Source organism: Marmota monax, unplaced genomic scaffold, assembly GCF_021218885.2.
Source record: "Marmota monax isolate L192 unplaced genomic scaffold, Marmota_monax_Labrador192_F-V1.1 WCK01_AAM20220418_F8-fsc01797, whole genome shotgun sequence".
Taxonomy (NCBI): Eukaryota; Metazoa; Chordata; class Mammalia; order Rodentia; family Sciuridae; genus Marmota; species Marmota monax.
The window spans coordinates 1-19,541 of NW_026694511.1; the positions used below are offsets into that span (position 1 = coordinate 1).

At 39.7% G+C, this 19,541-nt stretch overlaps 1 protein-coding gene across 4 annotated transcripts; it reads left to right on the plus strand.

The window, feature by feature from the left end:
• The first annotated feature begins 29 nt into the window (after nt 1-29).
• LOC124076289 (indoleamine 2,3-dioxygenase 2) lies at nt 30-11,122 on the plus strand. 4 transcript variants are annotated; one of them, XM_058571440.1, is made up of 5 exons: nt 1,891-1,977; nt 2,669-2,721; nt 3,081-3,166; nt 8,648-8,796; nt 10,002-11,122. In XM_058571440.1, exons 3-5 carry the CDS (start codon nt 3,117-3,119, stop codon nt 10,355-10,357), a joined length of 555 nt encoding a protein of 184 aa, XP_058427423.1. In that variant the 5' UTR covers nt 1,891-1,977; nt 2,669-2,721; nt 3,081-3,116; the 3' UTR covers nt 10,358-11,122. The 4 variants fall into 4 exon arrangements, with proteins under 4 accessions (XP_046276091.1, XP_046276092.1, XP_058427423.1 ...); XM_046420136.2 differs by having other exon boundaries at nt 1,860-2,721; XM_046420137.2 differs by lacking the exon at nt 3,081-3,166 and having other exon boundaries at nt 1,934-1,977.
• Nucleotides 11,123-19,541: the final 8,419 nt, after the last annotated feature.

Below are 19,541 nucleotides of genomic sequence, written 5' to 3' on the forward strand. Positions count from 1 at the left end.
TTATGTAATAATTGAAATCCTACCTCACTGACATTTAATATTGTTATTCTATTCATTTACTAATTCATTTCACTCATTTATTCAGTTATCTATTTGGTTATTGCCAATCAGATAGATATGAAATGGTGTTTCTTCATGTTTGTATTTGCAATTTCTCTCATATCTGATAAGTTCACAACTCTGTCTCTGTCTTATATCTGTGTGTGTGTGTGTGTGTGTGTGCACATACACATTCATACAGCATAGGCTCACCATTCATATCCATTTTCTGTAGGATGTGTGTCTTTCCTCACTTTCATATTGAACTTCACCTTTTACTTATTGTTTTTTCTTTTTTTGTACACTCTGCTGATTTTTTTAGCTACATGTGCTACAGACGTTGTGATTTTATAAGCAGAATGTCTTACAAAGTTATATAACGTGTGACCTGACATATTCCACAAAGAACTCTGTTCTCTTTAATGCATTTCTTCTCTTAGATATTGAATTTTCTTGTCCATGGGTCCAGTATATAAAGATTATCCTTTCATGTCCTAGTTTTTCTTTAATTTCTTTCAAAGTAAGGGACAGTCCTGAATGGAAATATTGACCTTTTTTAGTTCTACTCTTTAAAAGAGTTATTTTTAATATTTTTCTATTAAGCATAGCACTTTTTGTAGATGTCTTTTTATCAGTTTAAGAAGGTAAGTAAGAAACATAGAAATTCCAAATTAGCTGAATTATTTGGTTGCTTTAATCATGAATGATTTTTTTAAAATCTATTACAATTTCTTTACTTTAAAAATATTTTACATATATTGAAATAATCATTTGACTGCTTTCATATGTTAATTTATGTAAAATATTAAATTACCTCCAATCATTTCTGCTTCAGCACAAAAGTTGCTTAGTCATTTGGGTGGGGACAGAGTGCCAAAGGGGGAAAAACCAAGAAGTATGACTAAGGGAAAAAACCCAACACTTGGTCATTGTCAGATATGAGAGGTGAGAATGTGACATTATCAAGGAACATTTGAACACTCTGAGACGAAAGTAAGAGACTAAGAGTATGAGCTACCTGAGTCCATGATGGTTCATAGAAAATAGAGACAGGAAAGAGATGGAGGATCACAGACTATGCATGACGGTAGAAAAGGGAAACCGATGGTTGTGCAATGTTATTTGGCCTCATTTAATAGAGTTTTCTTTTTCTCTTAAGAAACAAAACAACCTAGATAGGAATTTGGATAAGATGAAAATGTAGGAGGTCACAGAATTCAGAGGGGCCCCATATATATCATGTGACCTGACATATTGTGAAGAGGGGAGAGAATGGCTCTCCAAAGCTGATGAAAGAAATTTAGTAAAAAGAAGAGAACATGCTTCTTTACATACAAGTTAACAAACTAGCAGGATCAGTTATCCTCAAGCACCAATGTAGATTCAGCAATGGATGTACACATTAACAAATGCAGTTTAGATCTAAATGAATTTGTATCTGACTTGTTGTGGCAATCCTGGGCATGCTTGTGTCCTTTGTTGACTACACAGACCCTCAGCTGAGCATGGATGGATTTGGCTTCCCTCTCTTGTGGAAACATTGAGTGGGGTGACTCTCTGCTTTTCTTCCCTCCCCTTCCCACATTCTCTCACATATCATGTCTCTTTAAAATATTAATTTTGAGGATGGCCTTGTTGTGATTAAGAAAGGGAAGTTCCATAAATAGAAAAGGCCAGCATATGGAATCATTTAAAAGTTCTGTAAGGGCCAATGAGGGGGGCCACAGAAGAGAACATTCCATCTGCCTCTTGTTGCTACTTCCATTCTGGTCTCTGTGCAGATCAGATAGAGGATGCAGCCCCAGGAGAGCAGCAGGGCCCATGCACATGTAACCAATTGTTTTCTTTTGCCTGTAGTAAAGTTCATATTCTGATTGCTTTTCCAGATTATGTAGATCCAGACATATTTTATGCAGTCATCCGGATCTTTCTCTCTGGGTAAGCATAGTTCAATTGTTTCTCTGCATGAGGCCTCTGTAGCATTTTCCAAATTTATGAGAAGAGAAACAAACAGAACCTTCCTAAAGTAAGAAACATACCAAGTGACCCTTGCTAGCAAAGTAATCATCTGGATCCACTCTTGGATCAAGGAAGTGGGGCACCATCTGCAAATGATATAAAAGGCTGACTATTTGTAGAGTCTTTAGGTCTTCATATTAGATCCATTTATATTCACTTTTCTTAGACTCCCACTTTGATGACAGAGTTGAATATTTCACCCACATAACTCTATCACTTATACCCATTCTCTTCCTTGTTACTGAAGCAAGTGGAAATAGATAACAATATAGAAATATTCTTTCAAAGTCCCTAGAAGAGAAACTTTGTATGGTTTGATGTCTGCACCCCTTTGAAATTTCTTTATATTGCAACCTAATCAACAAGATGAGGGTATTAGAAGGTAGAGTCTCTGGAAGGAGAGTAGGACATCATGGCTGTGCCCTGGTGAAAGGCACTAAAGCACTTGTGAAAGGTTTGGGGAGGGCTGGGGATGCAGCCCAGTGGTAGAGCACTTGCTTAGTACCCATGAGGCCCTGGGTTTATTCCTTGGCACTGATAAAATAAAAACAACAAACAAACAAACAAAAAAACCCACTAGGCCCTTTTTACCCTTCCACCTTTTCCACAGCATTCAAGGAGTCATCCGGAAGCAAGAGAGTAGGTCTTCAGCAGCCTGATCCTGTGAGTGCCTTGATCTATGACTTCACAGGCTCTACAACTATGAGAAATAAATAAATTTCTATTATTTACAAATTATCCAGTGAAAAATATTTTGTTATAGCAGCAGGCATAGACTAAGACATTGCTTGTTTTAATCAGATTGCCTTCCTATTCACATTTGACAGTTTTATGTGTGTGTGTGTGTGTGTGTGTGTTTAATGTTTAAATGGTGAAAAGCAAGGTTTCTAGAATAACTTTAGAGTAATGAGTATGTGACTTAAGGGAAGAAATGAAACAAATAGGTAGATTATTATGGTTTGGATATTAAATGCTGCCTAGAGGCTGTGTGCGCTATTGGGAATCAGTGGAATCTCTTCCAGGTGGGGCTTACAGGAAGGAAGTAGGTCAGTGTGCGCATGCCTTTGGAAGAGATATTGGGACCCTGGAAGCTCCTGGCTGCCATGAGGTAAGCAGCCTTGCTCCACCACACTGTCCCTGTCTCTCTATAGTCCTTAAGTGATAGGATCAAGTGACCATGGACTGAAATTTCTGAAATTCTGAGCTGAAGTAAAATTTTCTTTCTTGTATGTTGATCATATCTAGTATTTTTTTTTTCTCTCCTAGAAAACGAACTAACACAGGAAGGAAGTGTATGCAAAACGAGTTGAGAGCATAGCTGAGAAATTAGGCTTTCTTTGTATACCTTTGGTAGGATTAGACATGAAAAAAAATCCATTTATTTTTTAACAAAAGTTTATGGAACCGTAGAGAAAGCGTACACTACATACAGAAATAGACGGGGATTTAGGAAACATTTATTCCAGGAAAATCTCTTTGTGCTTCACTTTGCTTTCTAAATCTGTATTCATTTTTCATTTGTCACATAACAAATTACCACAGATTTAGCAGCTTTAAACAATGTGATTTTATCATCTTACAGTTCTGTAGATCTGAAGTCCAGACAAGGTCAGTTGGGTTTTCTGTCTAGAATGTCAAGAGACTGAGGTCAGAGTATCTGCTGGGCTGCCCTTTAGCTGAGGTTCTGAGTGAAGATTGGCTTCCAAACTCACTGAGGTTGCTGCAAGAATGCAGTATTTTTGGAGTCCTAGAACTGAGAACTGTTTCCCTGCAGACAACTGGGCAGGAGTTTCTCTCCGGTTTTAGGGCCTGCTGATCCCTGAAGTGGCTCCCTCTACCTCAGGAACACCACCTCTAAACCTTCTCTTCTGCAAGTTTCCCTAACTCCTTTTTCCCCCTGCCAGCACACAGAGGAAACTGTGCACTTAAAGGTGTGTGATTAGATTCAGTTCACCCAGATAATGCAGGATAACTCGCTGTATTGAAGCTAATTAATCAGTAACCTTAATTACATCTGCAAAGTCTCTTCTGCCTTGACATATAATACACCACATTGACAAGATATCTCTTAATATTAACAGTTCTAGAAATGAGAGTGGAAATTTTGGAGAATTCTTTTTAGAATTCCATGCACCACAGCATCTTTCAAGTGAATAAATAAGTTCTACATCTTTATGTCAGAGACATCAGACAAAAATGAGCAACATCCTCTGAAATCTTCATGATTAGATGAGCACCAGAGAGTGACTATGTTTTCATTAAAATAAGTTCTGGGTCAGTGGCACATTTTAACTGTAATCTACATAAATGCCTCCCCATCAATTTCTAATCCTCAAAATATTTCCCATGTAACTATGTGGCCAGTACTAAATTGTAAAGGTATAGTATGTATAGATGGCCAAAACATCTGAACTGTTGAGAATTCCCAAGAGGGTTGTCTTGGAAAATGCAAATTTATTCTTTTGTACTTGATTTGTCCTATGTTTGGTTTATTATTTTTTGTTTATTCCTTTTTAAAAATTTTATTTAGGAAAGTTGAGGGATTTCATCTGTAAATGAGCATATTCCCTTCTGTTCCTACTCGAATTAAATTTCTCAGGGAAGTTAGATGCCTCTATGGAAAAGATGTCATATCAAATCTGTTGTTTAAACTTCCCATTTTCTTGGGGTTGTTAGAAATATGCTACAATACTCCTGGGCCCAAGAGTACATGGGATTGATACTCTGGCTGCTCAGAGAAATCCAATTTCTCTTCCTTGAACTGAACTTACTCTAGCTAGAGAACATCAATTTTATCTTTTCTTTTTTTGGTCCTCCATACTGGGGTTTCTTTAGTTCTTCAATATGGCTTCAATATATTGTCTCCACTTGGGACACTAAAAGGAGATTGATTAATGTGTCGATAATTTGAAATATCTGGTAATTCTTTTAAGCTGGCTGGATCCTTTCAAGAAATGCATTTGGGTTTGCATATTCTGGATATTAGATACAGATATATAGAATGCTATTTTTTCATTCATTCATTCACCGGATATTTAATGATGAGTGCTTACCACATACCAGGTACAGTTGTATGTGCTGAGAACAGAGCAGTGAAGCAAAACAACATCTTGGTTCTTGTTTGAAGGAGGGAGAAAAGATAATAAATAAATAAACATGGAAAACAAGTGGACCTTCTAAAGGCAAGGATCCTACAATGTGTGTTGCAACAATAGGCAATGTAGGGAAATGATAACCAGAATATAAGGTATTCTGGAAAGAGTGTTAGGTGTGGTGGCTGAAATGTCTTATTTGATAATTGTCATCTAGGAATGCCACATCACAAGTGGCATTTGAACATTTGAGCAAACACTTGAAGGAAGTAAGAGAGTGATCCACCCAGATTCCTGTTCTAAGCAAAAGGAAAGGCAATTGCAATGACCCGGATGTAGGGTCATTGTCATTGCCTTTTTTTTTTTTTTCATGATGGGAGAACTGCAGGGCTGGAACATACAGGGAGAATGAGACAGATTCATATGGGATGTGAGGGCATGTTGGCTCTTGCTCTCTCAGTGAGGAGAGCAGTTTTGAGAGTAATGGCATGATCTGTCTTTGGTTTTGGATCATCATTTTAGCTGCTGAGTGGAAAATAGATGATTTGAAACCAAGGAAAGTGTTTGAGAAACCATTATTAGGATTCAGTGTGGTAGCCTGGACTAGGGTGGCAATAGTGAAGGTGTTGAGAAATGGCCAGAATCTGCGTGTATATTGATACTAAGGTTAACACAATTTGCTGTTTGGATTACACAAGGAATTGAAGAGAAGTACACCAGTCTACAGTGATTGTGAGGTTTCTTGGCCTAACCCACTGAAAAAAATTCATTCTGTTATCTCTTCTGCTGGGAAGACTGTAGGAGAAACAGGCTTGGGAAGCAGGGAGGGGTTCTGGGAGATTACTTCAAGGCCATGTTCATCCTGTGGAGATCTCAAGTGGGGAGAAATAGGATGCTGAAGTATGGGGTGGCGTCCAGGTATAAGTCTAAATTTTAGTTAAAGTTGGTTTTGTTAAGATACTAGTTAAGATCACTTGTAAAATAAAGAGTACTGAGAAGTCCAAGGAATGACCTAACATTTAGAAGTGTTCCAAGATAGGGAGGAAATAATAAAAGAGATTGAGATGATCATAGACCGTCATCCAAATTACAGAAAAATCTGATCAAGTCTGCAGTTGTGTCATGGTTCTGATTATCACCCAGAGGTAGTCATGTGTTCTACATTTCTTCACCACAGAATACCTATCATTCAGCAATTTTATTAGATTAGGGTCCTGACATTGGACAAGTCACAAAACCTCTCTGGATCTCATTTAATTCTTCTGTTATAGGAAGTAGATACAAATTGGGGTACCTGAGGTTAAGAAATATTTGTACAGTTACCAAATAATGAAAAGGGAATTAGGGGGGTTGTAGCTCAGCAGTAGAGTGCTTGCCTCACACACGTGAGGCACTGGGTTCGATCCTCAGCACCACATAAAAATAAATAAAATAAATAAAGATATTGTGTCCATCTTTAAAAAAAGAAAAGAAAAGGGAATTAGGAATTCCACCTCTTTCTGAATAATATGATAAAAATACTAATGTTCATCTAATGCTTCAATGTATTCCAGGCACTGGGCAAATGTTATTTTGATTAGTTCTCACAATGATCCAATGAGGTAGATAACTGATATTACTCTCATGAGGAAACAGCATCTAAGAAAGTTTAACTGAGCCCAAACTCACAGTTAATCAATAGAAAAGTTGAGATTAAAATCTCTATCTGCCTACATCAGAGGCCTTGCTCCTAACAGCTACAGCTTGTCATCATCCCACAGTGGGAATCTTTCCTTCCGTCTTCCCATGTGTCCTGCTCTGCTTTCTGTATTTGATCTCTTTCCAGTGTGATAGCATCCTAAACTACAAGGGCTACTGTGCTGTTCATCCAGTGAAAACCACAGGACATCCAGGCCCAAAGAAAACAACCCTGCCCCTTCTAGCCTTTCTAGCCTCAGGGCAGTATTTGAGGAAGCTCACACACAGCTAGCAGAAGAGTCTGTGGCTTTTGTATATGTCTTGCATCCCTTCTCTGTTGACGTATAAGTACAGGAAGAACAGGGAACATTGATGTGTATCTGTTATGTAACCTGACATAACAGGGAAGGTAGCTTGATCCCAGCCACAAGAGGTAAAGATTCTTTTCCTGAGTAGAAGTAGAATCTACAAAATGGTGTTCTGAGGGAATAATAAAATAGGTAATTACAAGTTTGGAGCTCAAGATCTGGTTTCATTGTTTTTAACAATATGACCCTGGGGACTTAACTTCCTTGAGTCTTTGTTTCTTTATCTCTAAATGGAAGTTAAAAAAAAAATCTGCCCTGATCTACTTGCAAGAGGTGAAGTGAGAACATGGATATGAAGGTGCTTTATAAACCATAGAGCACCATAGGTGCGGATGTAGTGAGCTCCCGTGGCTATTGTCCTGTCTCACTGTGGAGTCACCAGGGGCACTGGTCACTGGTCAATAATGTTTATGTGTGAGTGTGTGTGTGTGTGTGTGTGTTGTATGCATATGTGTGTGTATTTGCATGCATTTGTGAAGTTGTACTTTTATAATTACAACCCTGCTAGAAGGGGCAGGGTTGTTTTCTTTGGGCCTGGCTGTCCTGTGGTTTTCACTGGATGAACAGCACAGTAGCCCTTGCAGTTTAGGATGCTATCACTCTGGAAAGAGATCAAGTACAGACACAGAAAAGTGAGTAAAGGAGGTGGCAGCAGAAAGAGGAGGCTGAGGGAAGACAACAAAGAAGGCAACCAAAGAAGCAGGAGAGGGGAGGTCTGGAGGGGTGGGGAGGAGAGCCCACTTGATCTGAGTGTGACTATGAGCCCAAGCACCAGTCCTTCTCCATGCGGTGCCATTGGCCCTCTGATAAGCCCAAGGATTGTGTAATGTTCTCTTTGTGGCTGCCCATATTCCCAGAGCCTGCTGTCAACAGAGCATTTGGTAAATGCAATTCTCATAAAAGCAGGTCATATTTAGGACTGATAGTTTAATGAGACAACTGTTACAGTTATTGTTTCCAGGGAGAGAAATCAATAATGTTTATGTGTGAGTGTGTGTGTGTGTGTGTGTGTGTGTTGTATGCATATGTGTGTGTATTTGCGTGCATTTGTGAAGTTGTACTTTTATAATTACAAGCATCAGGTCATCAAGGTTCAGATTAGGAGAGGAAGTGTTCTCCAGAGCTCCCAGATTTTTCTGTTGATTAGTATGGAAGCCATCATGATGACTGAACTTTTTGAATAAGTGTCATGCAACCAATGCCAAAGATTCCTCTCTAAGAAGCCTTTGCTTCTTGGAAATAATCCTTTAAATAGGGAAGAGAAGGGCTGCAATTCCTTGGCGAGTTATGAAGCTGAGGTTGATGATGCATCAGAACATATCCTGCAAAGACTCCCTATCTTTTGTCCCCAAACCACCACATCTATATTCACTTTCTCACTCACTCTCCATATGGAAAAATACATTCCTCAATCCTATTACCCACTTCTCCCTGATTTTTACTTCTGCTTAGATGGAAAGATAACCCAGCAATGCCCATGGGGCTAATATATGAAGGAATCTCCAAAGAACCCTTGAAATACTCTGGAGGGAGTGCAGCTCAGAGCTCAGTACTTCATGCCTTTGATGAGTTCCTGGGCATTCATCACAGCGAGGAAAGTGGTAAGTCAGGCATTTTCTTTTCTTTTTCCAAGGGGAGGGTGAACAAAGAGGTGTTTTTACCAATTGATAAAACCAAATCTAAGTGAGAATGTCAGGCAGTCTGTACTGCCCTAAATTAGTTAGGACACTGTGTGCCTGCCACATGTTATGGTGTCAAGTCAATTGACTCCAGATCTTAGCAGGATCTTGGCTTTCCTTTTACAAATCTTAAAACATTGCCATAATTCCAGCTGTTCTCTGTAATTTTTATTTGGATCCTTAGGCGTGTAGCTTCCTTTTTCTAAAATGGGGAAATCTGGAGTTTGAAGGTACGACATGTGGCTGAGTCTGGAGCCAGATGGAAATGGGTCTGAAGTTCTCCACTGCAGTCCTTCCCCATGAAATGGTACAAGTTCCAGCCAAATCCATTTGGCCCAGAAGAGGGGGGGTCTGTCATTTTGGAAGCTTGAATTTGCTCATTTCCTTTCTTGCCAGCACCGAGCTATGTGCTTAACAGCTGCAAAAAGGCACTTCATACTATAAAGTTTTCAAGTTGGATTAGAACAAAATGAGCAAAATTCAGTGTCATAGAATCATCTCTATGACAAAAGTCAATTCTGTGGAACTATGAAAAATTTTCATAAATTTTTGCATCAATGATGTTAATACCTGTTATACTACACATAATATTAAACACATAATGAACTTGCCATACGTATCTGTTGATTTTTAACCAACTTGGCTTCAAGAGTCTATTAGTAACACAGTTGCTCATTCTTTGTGTTTGGGCCCTTATAAACATTCTAACTTTTATCGTTCTTAGGACTCCATCCAAAAAAAAAAAAAAAAAGCACTTAGGAAACAAAATTTATGAGAGTATTTAGCAATTTAGTTTAAGGTTTGTATCCTACATTTATGGATATCCCTCATAGAAGCTGGCAACTACACACTTGGTTTCTATTTGGTATATGATAAATATTTATACATTGGTTGACAGATCTAGTTCCAATTCAGCTATCTGCAATGCACTTGCTTCCTTTCCTCTATCTCCTGTCAACAGTCAGAAATTCACATTTGAATATATGACATATACAAGCAAAAAAGCCAGCAAGTAGATTGCGTTAGGACACCATCCACAGTCTTTGGTGCCTTCTTATCTGGAAAAGCAGCCAAGCTTTCCTAAAATTCCACATGATGCTAAGATCATTCTGGGTTGTTTCTTTCAGCTGACTTTCTGTACAGAATGAGAGACTACATGCCTCCTTCCCATAAGGCCTTCATAGAAGAAATCCACTCAGCTCCTTCACTGAGGGACTTCATCCTATCCTCTGGCCATGGTCACTGTCTGACAGCCTATAACCAGTGTCTGGAGGCCCTGGCAGAACTGCGCAGTTATCACATCACCGTGGTGACCAGATATCTCGTCACAGCTGCAGCAAGAGCAAGGAGCAGGAGGCTAGACCATCTCCCAGGGCCACCTCAGGCTTTAGAAGACAGGGGCACTGGAGGAACTGCAGTTCTGAGCTTCCTGAAGAATGTCAGGGATAAGACCTTAGAGACAACCCTCCACCCAAGTGGTTAAGAGACCACCTTCTCCCCAATGGGGAGACCCCATTGGAGGGTAAGTGGACCTTGACAATGAAGGTCAGGGTTCTGCCTGAAATCAGACAGCACCATTTATACCTCTCCTCTACAGTATGCCATATTCTCCTTTGCTGAGAGCTGTTGTCCTCACAGAGGAGAGTTTATATATACGGCCAGAAATATTCCTGCCCTACCTGATCACTGCCTAACAGCAAACAGCTGTGGATGCTTTCCCTCAGAACTCCACAGAGAAGAAGATATGCCCTATTCTGTTTGCCAAGTAATAGAAAAATAATATAAATTTTAAAAACTGAATGAAATTGCTCATGGATACATCTCCTTGTTGATTTCTTTAAAGAAAAAATTCACCTAATTTATTAAGTTACTACCAAGCTCTGATTCAGGGATTAGAACAGGGATTTCTGTGACCTCAGGGAAGTCTCCTTGCATGTATTGAATTTGGGGTCTCCCTGCATGTATTGAATTTGGTAGCAGGAGTTTAGGAATGCTCAAGTGGAGATGCATATGAAGAGGATGCTGATAATAAAGACATGGTTGTCATGCATGTGAAAAACAGCAGCTAATGATATGAGATTCCCTGATGCATGGTACATAGATTTGCAAATTCTATTTTAGTTTTCTCCTCTGTTTTTAGAAGAATGTTTCCTCTTTTCTCCTTAGACTAAAAATCTGTACTTATAAAATGAAATAATTGACCTTTGGAAAGCAAATGAGCCAAATAGAAATAAATAGTAAAACAACATATTCAGTGTGCAAATAAGTGTAACTTTTTACTATATTAGTTTCTATCTCAAAGTCCCTTTCTGCCTGACAGAAGGTAGTCAGAAAATTTTAATCTTGCCAACTGAAAGTAAATTCCATTAACTTTGTTCCTGCCCCCAATTTGTACTCACAAACACACCTGGGATGTTATCTAAATACCCAGGGGGTCTCTGCTGTTCTGGAGTCAGGGAGTAGCTCCTGATCATTGAGCATCCTCTGTCTGAGTTAGTGCCTGGCAAGAAGTCGCCTCCCCATGTGGACACACATCAAGTGTAACTGGCAGCATATCTCATCTCCTCTAAAAGGCCTTTGGGATTAGCCCTCAGAGTCCTATCATGGCACTGGGAAAGCATTCATCTCCTTCCCACATTTCCTAGAAATATTTAGAGACTATAACTGCTCAGGATTGCTACCCAGAACTCACAGCAAAGTTCTCCACTCTCCAGTGCCTTAGAGGACCACAAGTTAGGGACTCTTGTCAACTCTGGGGCCTTTGATAAGTAGACATGAACCATGTCTTCCACCAAGGCACCATGGGGCTTGGTTGTAAGTGATGAAGAAAAGGATAATATGACCCCTAAACAAGCAACAGGGTGAAACATATCCAGGACTTTCCTTGGTCTCACTCAGTTACATTTGGTGAGTACACAGATCTCTGATTGAGAACTTAAGAAGCAATGCCACAGCCCTCTTCAGGTTTTTTTATATAGGTCTTTTCTCAACAGGGCCCCATCTCGTCCTTCAGAGTGACAGGATTAACAAAAAATGATCTTTTTTCCTTTTGGGTGCCAGGGATTGAACTCAGGGGCACTCAACCACTGAGCCACATCCCCAGCCCTATTTTGTATTTTATTTAGAGACAGGGTCTTAATGAGTTGCTTAGTGCCTTGCTTTTTTGCTGAGGCTGGCTTTGAACTTGTGATCCTCCTACGTCAGCCTCCTGAGCTTCTGGGATTACAGGTGTGAGCCACTGCGTGAAAAGAATGATCTTAACTGGTTCACTTTAAATGCATCCAACTTCACTCAAAGAGACACCAAAGCTTGACAAATAATTTTCAATAATGTTAAATATGTGGAAAAGTGGATAAATTGAATGAGGAGGGAAAAGGAATATTCAAAGCTTTGTCTTTCAAACTCTTCAGAATAGGTTTTATTTGTTTGGGATTAAGCCTTATGAAGAAGGATGGAACAAATGTAAACAAGTCTTTATTTTATTTGCTGATGAACAATAATGAATCCAAAAACTTTGTTCATGTTTTAAGAGATGATTTTTTGAGGCAGAGCTCAATTTTCAATTTTATGATACAATGAAGGGCATAAAACTTCCAGCACAGAAGTGAACACACTTTTCTCAAGATTTCCAGGAACAAAATATGTGACCATTAGAGAACAACAACAACAACAACAACAACAACAAAAACATGAACTAAGAGTAGAAATAATTTTTTATCATTATTATTAATATGATGATGATGGAGAAGAAGAAGAAGAAGAAGAAGAAGAAGAAGAAGGAGGAGGAGGAGGAGGAGGAGGAGGAGGAGGAGGAGGAGGAGGAGAAGAAGGAGGAGGAGGAGGTGGAGGAGGAGGAGGAGAAGAAGGAGAAGAAGAAGGAGGAGGAGGAGGAGGAGAAGAAGAAGAAGAGGAGAAGGAGGAGGAGGAGGAGGAAGAAGAAGGAGGGAGAGGGGAAGGGGGAGGGGGAGGGATGCAAGCATGAGGAAATGATAGTGTGCAGAGTCAAGCTAGTGTAGATTCTAGTGTAGATTTTTATGTACCACAAAATCTGTTTACCTTGCTTAGCATTTCTAAATCAGAGCAATCAAATATGTAAATTAGTGTAATAGCTACCTTGCACTGTTTTTGTGAAAAGTAAAGCTAATATGCATTTGCTAGGTAGCACCCTGAGTAAATGGTAGTGCTGTGATGATGGTGTATGCTCCTTGTTGATTCAAACAAAAAAAACAAACAAACAAAAAAAACAAGTCTAGGAAATAAACAGTGAATGGGGTTGGAGGCCCATGCTCTCCTCCCTGCCAGTTCCAAGGAGAATGCAGAGCAATCAAGAAGTGCTACAGAAACCATTTTCTCAGATAAAAGTAGGTTGCTTTCCAGTTGCTCTGTGGCTCAGGATTCAAGCAGCAGGAATACTGCTTTTCAGTGGGAAGGGTGAAAGATGGAATTCAATGAAATTTAATATTGGACAATCAGAGTCTCTTAGACACTCAGAAATCCAGGTTCATTGAACATAGAATAAGAAGCTGTGTAATGGAACGCAGCCAATTGCAGTAGCAGCAGAAGCTCTAGCTTATCAGCAGAGAGGTATAGGATGAAGAAAGAAACACAACAGACACATTTGGTGTGGAAACCCTGTAGAACAGAAAAGCAGCCTGAACTTAGGGGATCTGGAAGTACACAGCAAACTGGTGTTTAAAAAGTTGTTCTGTGTTTCCCAACTGGTGATTGGAGAGCTTAGACAGCAGCCATCTTGAGAAGGCCAGGCTGCCCCAAAATGAGTCCAGGAGCACATAGCAAATATTGTCACACTGTTCTGGTAAGTCCCTATCCAGTGGCCTAGGGTGTACCTAGCAAAATGCCAGTGAAACAGGCCCAGAAGATTGTACCCAGGGAGATTCAAATCCAAAAAATGAAAAGGAGTCCAACTAGCTTCCTTTTGAGTCTGGCAGTTTATATGACCAGCTGAAGAGGGTCGAGAAACCAAATAGGCATAATTATACTCAGGGGTCTAAGCCTTGGAATATTTGTGGGTGGTGGAGTGTGAGACACCTGTGGAGGGTCTACCTGAGTAGAATTCTAAGGACACTCCTGAGATCCAGAATCACAGCAGATTGGCATCTACCCAGCTGGAGGGGTGTGTTAATATCTCTCCAGAGCAGATACCACCCAACAACATTCTTGAGATCTGATTAAAGTTAAATCCCAGCCACAGCCCACCCCCTCTCCCAGAACTCTGCAGCAGCCCCACGCTGGGAGTACATGGATGTGGTCTGTGCAGACCAAACTTCCAATGGTCAGTCCTTCCTTCCCATCCAGTTCTACTTTAAACTGGTGAGAAGGAAAGCTGAAAGCTACTTCATCCAGTTTCAGTTTTAGGCCATTCCAGCTGGCCTAAATCCCTGTTTTACACACAAATTGGCTGACAGCTTGGTGAGTAACTCAAAAAGCAGGAAAATTTTTAAAAAATCCTAACTCTTGCTTTCTCTAAGAGGTACATAGCCCAAGAAGAAAGAGAGAAGGACAGAAGGACAGAAGCTTAGAGTGCAAACATCCATCTTCGTTAATGGTTTTCACCCGCAGTGGAGGAAATTATTTCAATTTTCATTAAGAATTCATTAAAAATATTTTTTCCCTCTTTTATTTGGTGTTCTTGCTGTGCTTATTGATTCAGGGATGTACACATATACACTTTTCTTTCTTTTTTTCATTTTTAACATTTTTTTACTATTGTTATTTTTCTTTGTCTTGCCTTTTGAGGGTTAGGAATTTTTTTTGTTGTTGTTGTTGTTTATTTTGGAGTTTGTTTTCGTTTATTTCTTTTTCTCTCCTATATTCTGCCTTTATAGTCAAATTCTCTTGTTCTCTTTCTCTTTTTCTTTACCTACTTTGTTTATTTTTTTCTCCTCCTTCTATATAGCCATCCCTTGCTACATCTCTTTTGCTTTTTCTCTATTTATAGTTTGAATATTCTAAAATTTTATTTTCCTCCCTATCAATTTTTTTTCTCTTAAATGAATTGATTTTTACCATCTTTCAGAACTATTTGGCTTATATGTCTCCTTCCCCCACCATTTAGGTTGTTCTTTATGTAAGTACTACAGATGGCATAGTTGACACTTAATACTAAATTTAATGCCAGACCTCATTCATGGCTACCAGTTATTTTTGCTATTGTCAGTTGCTGACCCCAACATTCTTGTTTTTGTAGTAGTGAATATTACAGATGTCATAGTGCACACTCGATGCGTACTTTAATATTATATATTGTTTGCTTTTGTGGTTGCTATTATTTATTTCTGCCTTTGTGAGGCACTGGGAATCTGCTGGTAAACTATAAGTTCATAGGGTAGATATACTGCTGCTCAGCTAAACCCAACCAAGGGACAGTGTAGTGAGCCCCCTGCTTTACACATAATTTAGCTATGTTCAAATATCAGTGATACTTAAATGCAAATAATAGGAGAGACAAAACCTTCAAACTAATGATCAGGCCCTAAATAGGAATGGCTGGGGCAGAGGAGGGGTGTCAGGTCCAACTCAGGGACATTCACTCCCATAAAAAAAATCCCAATTAACATAAAGTCAATGGATATCACACCCATGAAGTGTCTCAGCCTAGACCACTCTCATACCCCTTTAAAATACACAGAGTTGTTAAGAAGAACATCCCAGATATTACCTCACATGCCTTGCTATACACAGCATAATTTCCAAATCTTTTGAAACCTACAGAGAAAGTGGAATCCTCAAGTTCTGACACAATATGCACTGATTCAAAATGTGCTATCACCACCAAAGAAATGGCAGGGAAAATACTACAAAACCAATTTAGAAATGTATTAAAACATTTACAACTTGATATGTCAGAATTTTCTGGCAAGAGAAGCCTGTTCCCTAAAAAGGCCCACCTGTAAGAGTAGAAGAGAACTATATCACAAAAGATGCATAAAACACAGTACAGGAATATAAGAAATATGAAAAAAATTAAGGTAACATGATACTTCCTGAAGTTCATAATTCATCAACAACTGGCTCCAAAGATGCTAAAGTGAATAAAATACCAGATAAAGCATTCAGAAGGAAAGTTAGAAAAATGATCAATGAATTTCAAGAGACATAGAAAAACAACTGGATGAATTAAGGAAGAGACATAGAAAAACAACTGGATGAATTAAGGAAGTCAGGAGAGGACATAATTAGAAATTCATAAAGAGATAGAGAAATTGAAAAAGAACCAAATGGAAATCTTGGAAGTGAAAGATACAATAAATGAAATAAAATGTTCAATTTCCAAAAGGAAGACTTTGAGCAAAAATTAATCAGAAGAGACAAAGATTACTTCATATTGGTAAAGGAAGAGTCCAATAAGAACATACCATGATAAGAAATGTTTATGTCCCAAATATTGTTGCACCTAACTCCAAAAAACAGAAAATACTTGAAACTCAGATAGACTCCAATATAATAATACTGAGCAATTTAACTCAACTCTTCTACCAATAGATCAGTGATTCAGATATAAATTCAATACTTTCCAGATCTAAAAATGTTATAAATGAAATAGATCTAACAGAAATATGTAGAATATTTCATCTAAAACAACCAAATTTACTTTCTTCTTGGGCTCATGCAACCTTCTCCAAAGTAGATCATATTTTAGGCCACAAAGCAACTCTTAGCAAAGACAAAAACATTGATATAATTTCTTGCATTTTAGTGATCATAATTAAATGAAATTAGAAATAATCACCACAAGAAACTATAGTACATAAACACTTGGAGGCTGAAAACATATGCTGTTGAATGATGAATGGATTATAGAAGAAATCAGGGGAGAAATTTAAAAATTCTTAAAACCAAATGCAAATAGTGATATAATATTCCAGAACCCCTGAGACACTGTGAAGGTAGTTGTAAAAAGATAGTTTATAGGCAGAGAAGCTGAGTGTGTAATCAGCAGTGGATTGTAAGTACCCGAGGCAAAGAAAGCTCAGTGTGCCCCGCCTTTTTTTTTCTTTTTTTTTTGAATATTTTTTATACAGGGAGAGTTTGTGGATTGGGATTGTTGGCGGGGCTGTGGTTTCTGTGCCGAAAATCCACTCCGCGGGAGCCGCCATTTGCTTTCTGCTTGCTGTCTTGATGGCTCCGTATACATTGTTCGGCAGCCGCACCTAGAGGTTGGAGCTGGGCTGCGTGCCGAGCCCTGTCCTCCGAAGGCTGGACTGCAGCCTCGAGCGCCTCGGTGGCCTGTTCGCCGCTGCACCTTCGGGCAGAGCCTGCTCTGGGGTCGTTCTGCACCCCCCTGCCAGGGGACCCGTGCTCCGGAGGAGGCGGATGGAGAGCCGCGGCGGCAGCCGCTTGGGCCCCAGGGGCCGGGCACTGGGCTGAAGAGCTGCGGAGGCCAGGGCGGCTCTGCTACTGTCGCACACGAGCGCAGCGCCCGTGAGCGCGGCCCAGAGACGGAGGCGACAGCGGCAGGGTTTCATTCCTAGAAATCTGGACTGGAAACAGAAGCAGCAGTTTGTATAATCCCAAGAACTTGCTTATGCCAGGAAGCTGTAAGGGCAACATGAATATTACTGAGGAGATGTAACATGGTGGCAGGCGCAGAGAGATCAAGTCTCTGACATCTTCAACTGCGCGGGCATAGGGAGCCGTAAACTGTCTAAATGCTGTTTGCTCAGGATCACTAGGCAATGCTGAGCTGACGTGGATCTGGGGTGTACAGGCTGGGCCCCTCAGAGCACACACACAGAGCCCGAATCGGAGGCAATTAAGCTCCGGTTTGCCTGCTTCGTGTGACTCAGCACTAACGATCCCACTGAAATAATTGGTCGGCCCTTAGGAACTTACAGAGGTAAAAGCCAACCGAGCCTTCATAGGCAGTGGCCACAGGACTGAAACGGGGATTGGGAGAGACAGTCAGGACCCACCCGTTGCATTGGTCACCCCGCAAAGGGAACGAACGGTCACCATTTACATGGGAAACCACCATGGCAGAGAAATGGCGTCACGGGCGGAGGAGATAACTGCATTGAAACCAGCGCGACAGGTGTGTAATCCCCTAGTCATCTCTCTCCACACAGTGGGGAAACCTTAAGGGCCACTCCCAGCTCTCCTGTGAACGCAATAACCAGACCGAGGGAATCAGGAGTGGCGCGGGACTCACGGCGCGGAACTCCCGGCTACCGCTCCCACCAGTGCTGACAACTGAGGTCTCTTGCACCAGCTACCGGGGGCGTGGCTACAGGAGGGCAAGCAAATTCGCTGGGGGATCTCAGCCCCAAGCTCTACAAACTTAGGGTCTGAGGGAGGCAAACAGGGAGAGTGAGCCCAGGTGTTCATGAAAACAGGGCTCCCAGGAGCAGCAGACCTGGCGTGTAGCCAGTATTGTGGTGAGCGCCACAGGTGAGCACGGCCTGGCTTGAGGAAACACAAGACAAGGCCCTAGACACTCAGGATTGGAGACCAGCCCAGTCTAGGAGAAAGAGCTGCTGCACAGTGAATGGTTCCCACCTACTGAGAGGAGAAGCTTGGCCCAGTGGGCACAGCTCCACCTACTGGAAGAGAAGTTAATAGAACTCTAGGACTGCATTTATTATTATTATTATTATTATTATTATTATTATTATCATTTTTTTTCTTTTTCTTTTTTTTTCTTTTTTTCCTTTTTTCCTTCTTTTTCTTTCATTTTCAATTTTTATTTGTTGATGTTCTTTTACTTTTTTTCAATGTTTCTATTTTTTTAAATTTTTTAATTTTATTATTATTATTATTATTTAAATTTTAATTTTCTTTTTTTATTATCATTATTATTTTTGTTAAATTTTTTTCTCATCTTTTCTTTCTTTCTTTATTATCTAATCTTTGTTATTTTTGTTCCTTTTGTCTTTTCATTTCTTTTCAATTTTCTTATTCCCCCTTCCTTGAATTCTATCTGCCTACTCTCACTCTCTTTAGTGACTTCTTCCCTTCCCTTCTAATATCTTTCCTCCCAAGCATCAAATAAATCTATAAGAGTAAACAGAAACTCAGCAGTCAAACAGAACAAGAAGTAACATGAGCAGCATAAAAAAGCAAGGAAGAAAAGGAGTACAAACAATGAAGGACAGCCTAAATATTCAGGAGGACCTAGAGTCAGCAGAAAAATGGTCATATAAAGAACTCAAGGAATACCTTAGACAAATGGAATGGAACCTAAAAGAAGATACGAGACAGCAAATCCAAACAGTGAAAGAACACTTTGAAAATGAATTACATAAACAGATAAAAGAAGAAGTTAAGCATCTTTATCAGGAGATAGAGATTATAAAAAAAAAAAAAACAATAATTCTAGAAATGAAGGAAACGATAAACCAAATTAAAAACTCAATTGAGAGTATCACCAACAGAGTGGAGCAAGTAGAAGCCAGAACATCAGATAATGAAGACAAAATATATCATCTTGAAAAGAGCCTAGCCAACTCAGAAAGGCTGGTTAAAAACCACGAGAAAAACATACAAGAGATATGGGATAACATAAAAAAACCAAACCTACGAGTCATCGGGATAGAAGAAGGTACAGAGATTCAAACCAAGGGAATGAGTAGCCTGCTGAAGGAAATAATTACAGAAAACTTTCCAGAAATAAAAAAGGAAATGGATATACAAATTGTAGATGCATACAG

Excerpts from the sequence above, each read along its gene's own strand:
- LOC124076289 (XM_046420135.2), top strand. The coding sequence starts at position 1,751 with ATGAGGGGGGCCACAGAAGAGAACATTCCATCTGCCTCTTGTTGCTAC. Across the intron at positions 1,978-8,647 it reads ATCCGGATCTTTCTCTCTGG|ATGGAAAGATAACCCAGCAA; the intron begins GTAAGCATAGTT and ends ACTTCTGCTTAG. Across the intron at positions 8,797-10,001 it reads TCATCACAGCGAGGAAAGTG|CTGACTTTCTGTACAGAATG; the intron begins GTAAGTCAGGCA and ends TGTTTCTTTCAG.